Genomic DNA, 5360 nt, shown 5'->3' with positions numbered 1-5360 from the left:
TTATAAAGAAGGCTTTGCACAATGTAAATGTAAAACGAAAGTAACAAACTGAATTTTGATGATTTTGCTTATATGATTAATGCATACGTGTAATGTGTAATATATCTTATATCCTGAGAGAAAGTTTTATATGAATCTCTACAGGTCATGAAATCATTTACATGTACATAAATTGGATGCATGTTTTACATGTTACATGTACACGTACACCACTTACACCGGTCTAAGTAGATGCAATCTCAATAAGGAACTAATAGTGCATTCTAACCTGGATCCTCACAAAAGAAATATCATCATGATGCTCGTGGAAATCTGAATTGGTCTGACCCCCCCCCCCCCTTTCCCAACTGTCTCTCCCACTTTCTGATGCCCCGCAATTCCATATGTTGAACATTTGGATCATAGTAAAACTTTTACATACATGAATAGTCAATGTACACTGAATGTCTCACGGACATGTACAATGTAATTGACACACCCCCATCCACCAAAATGTTGTTTGTTCTCCATCCGATTTTTTCTCTAAAGCTATAATCATCTCTATCCCCCCCCTTTTTTTAAAATTAAAACCCACAAGATTTCAACTTAAAATTTGACTGATAAGATGATAAGAACAACCAGGAAGGAATTGATATCGGATATTCATATCTCGTATCGCGATGTAAAAATCAAATGGATATCGTTAGATTATCACATTTCGGAAAACGGAAGCGTGGTTCCGCATTTACATTTGATGGTGACGTAGGCCGAGTATAGGTCTACTTTAAGCTTAAATTTACAAAGAATTACCCGGTAGATGCCGTCAACATAAGCAACACTCTTCGTCATAAAAGAGTTCAGTCTTGTATTCCAACATATTTTATGTTCAAGTCTACACCAGTATTTCCTACAAATATACTTCTATTATTGCATGCATCTAAACTTTATAATCATAAACAAAATTTGCAGTGCCTAGATATAGACCATCTTATACTTAATCCACCTACGTGTTCTTGTTCTTCATCTTCGCTCAACTATAGTCCAGCTGGACATGTCATTACTGGTGATGTTGATATAGTTGAAAACGAGGTCTTCAAATCACTTATTCTGAAAGGTCCTAAATACAGAGAACCTCGGTCTTTCATTTGGCGACAGAACTTCATCTCTATTATGAATTCTGTCGAATATTATTCCAGATGATGTGCTGAATATGAAAAAGAACTTAATACATTGTCAGAATGGATTAACAGTATAAGAAGAATATCAAAATCAAAAGTATGTACCATCTATACCTCTGTGTTAAAAGAATTAGATAGGGTACATGAGGAATATGTTTTGATTCCAGCTGACAAAGCTTGTAACAACATTGTCTTTGTTTGTAAGGCTCATTATTACAACTAAATGAACTTGGCATTAATTCCACTTTTAGTAATCCTACTTAAATAATCCAACTGTTCTTTCAAAAGATGAAATTCTTCAAAATCATGCTTCAATTTTAGACACATTTGATATCCCAGTCAATGGGTCGGATCAATATGAGTTACCGTACCTATACTGGATTCCTAAACTTCACAAAAATCCTTACTAGCAAAGATACATTGCTAGGTCCAGTAAATGTTCTACTAAGCCCCTATCTTTGCTCCTCACCAAAATATTAACAACTTTGAAGGAGAAACTTCAAACTTACTGTGCGACTACATATGCCAGAAGTGGTGTTAATCAAATGTGGATTCTCAAACATTCTAAAGAACTTTTAGTAACTTTGAAATCGCAAAACTTTTCTCAAATCAACATCAAAACCTATGACTTTTCCAACACTTTACACGACCATTTCTCACGACAAATTAAAGACCGGACTTTTTGACATCATAGACAGTTGCTCGTCAACAAAAAATACTTTTTAAAAAATATGCTCGAGTTCCTCATTGACAATATCTTCGTAGTCGTTGGTAATGATAATTTTTATCCATATGTCGATTCAATATATCACTGAACTCGATATAAAAGACATCACAGAGTCGTTCACTTCTGCTTCATATTAGATATTTTATTGAAAGTGATATTAACGGTAAACTAACAATTCAACTCTATGACAAACGGGATGATTTCAGCTTCTTCATTGTCAACTTCTTATATTTATTTAGCAATATTCCATTATCACCTACATATGGTGTTCATATATCTCAACTGATTCCATACGCAAGAGCTTGTTCTGCGTATGGTCAGTTTTAAATCGAGGCAGGCTACTGACAAACAAGTTGATGGTGCAGGGGTTTCAACAGTCTCGTTTAAAGTAAGTAATTCGCAAGTTCTATGGTCGTTATAACGATCTAGTTTGCCAAAACAATCTATCATTGGGTCAAATACTGTCTGACGTATTTCATACCGATTGTTAGGCCGTTCTTGGCACACTGATTTTGACTGCGGATAAGTCCGTTTACCTGATCAAGATGCAGAGCTCACGGCGGGTGTGACCGATCGACAGGGGGTCCTTACTCCTCCTAGTCACATATTCCAACCTCTGGTATATCCAGGGGTCCGTGTTTGCCCAACTATCTATTTTGTATTGCTCATAGGAGTTGTGAGATTGATCACTGTTCAGTATCTTCACCTTTCATGCATTTCGGGGAGCATTCATCAGTTTTACTATTGTTGTAATTTATCTACATTGCATAACTACGAATCCCACGGGGCGCGGGTCAATTTATTGTCCCGATCAAGTCATTGTACTAGGACAGGCTCTAATTCGCTTCCTAGAAAACATTGAATAGCAAGCCTAAACCAAGAAGCATGTACTTTGTAATGCCATTGTAGTAGATTTAATGCTAGCGTTTTTGCATAAATGCTTTTAATTGTGGAAAGCACGGGTTAAATCGTCTTCTGATGCCCTGTTTGAATAAACAAAAAATGCCCAAGATCGACACGCTTTTCCGGACTTCTTTACAAGAGAGTTCCGCTAACTCGATATTTACGATCTTGCGTATTTATGACGTTATAAGTGTAACGTAAAGTGACACCAGTATCGTGCGCTTAGTAACACCCTTTTTGTACTGTTTTTAGCCATTTCATGCAGTTTTTCATTTATCCTGACGTCCTGAAGAAGGGACGGGTCGTTTCGATGTTACTTGAGTGTATTTTGGATATTCCTGTTTAGAGTTATTCCTTTTTAGAGTTCCCCTTGGGGAGTATGCATGGATAGGGCTGGATGATCAGTCACAGGAACAGCACTTTCGTTTCAATGACGACGAGGCTTTAGTCATCAGCAACTACAGAAGTAGCCCGTGGGACAGTGGTCAGTATGGACATTACAATACGGGGGTGGGTGGGTTTAGTTCATGTTAACGTGGGACAGTGGTCAGTATGGACATTACAATACGGGGGTGGGTGGATTTAGTTCATGTTAACGTGGGACAGTGGTCAGTATGGACATTACAACACGGGGGTGGGTGGGTTTAGTTCATGTTAACGTGGGACAGTGGTCAGTATGGACATTACAACACGGGGGTGGGTGGGTTTAGTTCATATTAACGTGGGACAGTGGTCAGTATGGACATTACAACACGGGGGTGGGTGGGTTTTAGTTCATGTTAACTTGGCGCTATAACTGATGATTTCGTGCACCGACTTTGAAGTTGTTTTAACTTGAGTTGAATATTATCTCTAAACGAATGGAAGAATTCTATCAACCGCCCACCATAGCTCAGCTATAAATCAGTTACTGGAATTTGAGGTCTTTCAAAATAAATTATATACTGTGATGAAAAATTGAAAAGCTTTGTCAAATATATACTTCTCAGCGATCAGCTATAAATCAGTTAGTGGGATTTGAGGTCTTTCAAAATAAATTATATACTGTGATGAAAAATTGAAAAGCTTTGTCAAATATATACTTCTCAGCGCTCAGCTATAAATCAGTTACTGGAATTTGAGGTCTTTCAAAATAAATTATATACTGTGATGCTTTGTCAAATATATATTTCTCAGCGATCAGCTATAAATCAGTTACTGGAATTTGAGGTCTTTCAAAATAAATTATATACTGTGATGCTTTGTCAAATATATATTTCTCAGCGCTCAGCTACTGGAATTTAAGGTCTTTCAAAATAAATTATATACTGTGATGAAAAATTGAAGAGCTTTGTCAAATATATACTTCTCAGCGATCAGCTATAAATCAGTTACTGGAATTTGAGGTCTTTCAAAATAAATTATATACTATGATGAAAAATTTAAGAGTTTTGTCAAATATATACTTCTCAGCGCTCAGCTATAAATCAGTTTCTCAAAATAAATATCACTGCGATGAATCAGTCTGTTGTTGAATTGTTCACTCGAACTAAACATTACATCAGTACACGTAACAGATCTATTTGATTTTTTCAAATATAGATTCTTATTAAAGAGCGCTATTCCATAAACGTATGAGTATTTCTTGGAAATCAAATTATGTCCATGTTTTACATACACTGTTCCTCATACAAAGTTACATGTATAACATTTGTTTCAGTAGTGCTTCAACAGCGATAATCATATTAAATTTTAGACAAAAATGCTTTGAAAATGCTCATTTTTCGGGGACTTAAATCTATTTTTTCGTGATATAGGAAGTCCAACTGATGACGTCAACAAAAATTGTGTGAAAGTTTTGCACAAAGATGAAAGATCCTTTAAATTCTTTGACGAAAATTGCAGTGTCAAACTACCAATAGTCTGTCAAATCGACCTTTCTTATGACAGTAAGTTTGAATAATCAATGTTTTTGATCGCGATTAACGAATACATGTACATTAATTACGCTCTTCTCGTTGTGAGCGACGTGGTTTTGTATGCAAGATATGCAGATTGATTTTTTATTTTATTTTACTAGTGATTTCCTCTACAAATGTTGAAACAATTTCCAGCACATTCACAAATGCACCGCAAAGCAACATTGCAACAAGTTACGGCCTCAAAGAAACATCGCAAAGCAGTTTAGCAACGAGCTACAGCCAGCTCCAATCAGCATCTACATCATCGACATCCGTGCATGTACCTAGTTGTTGCATCTGCAACCACAGAAACGCATCGTTGTCAAGCAAAACTGATCATCTGATAAACAAGTTGAGGATGGAGAAAAAATCTCTTTCGTCTTATAAACGGACAAAAATATCTGCCGAAGATGACCGTGTGACGTCAAAATACTTAGGGTGGTTTGGAGGGATTATAGTGACTTTACTATTTTGTTTCATCGTTTTCTTGGACGTCCTGCAAATCCTGAATTCATCTTCTTACTTTTCTAATCTTACTCCAAAGTAAATCTTATTTCTCTGAAGCCTCAGTCTTCACTGGCGTCCATCAAGTAATTCTGCACTTTTGTTACACCTATATAAAGACGTGCTGAG

The 5360-nt window shown here is 36.3% G+C and overlaps 1 protein-coding gene across 1 annotated transcript; it reads left to right on the top strand.

The window, feature by feature from the left end:
- Window positions 1–3112: 3112 nt before the first annotated feature.
- LOC130050096 (uncharacterized) lies at window positions 3113–5274 on the top strand. The gene is made up of 3 exons (XM_056148860.1): window positions 3113–3271; window positions 4584–4715; window positions 4847–5274. Coding segments are annotated over exons 2-3 (429 nt in total). The 5' UTR covers window positions 3113–3271; window positions 4584–4714.
- Window positions 5275–5360: the final 86 nt, after the last annotated feature.

Source organism: Ostrea edulis, chromosome 9 (genome assembly GCF_947568905.1).
Source record: "Ostrea edulis chromosome 9, xbOstEdul1.1, whole genome shotgun sequence".
NCBI lineage: Eukaryota > Metazoa > Mollusca > Bivalvia > Ostreida > Ostreidae > Ostrea > Ostrea edulis.
This window is presented reverse-complemented; position numbering and strand designations above follow the sequence as displayed.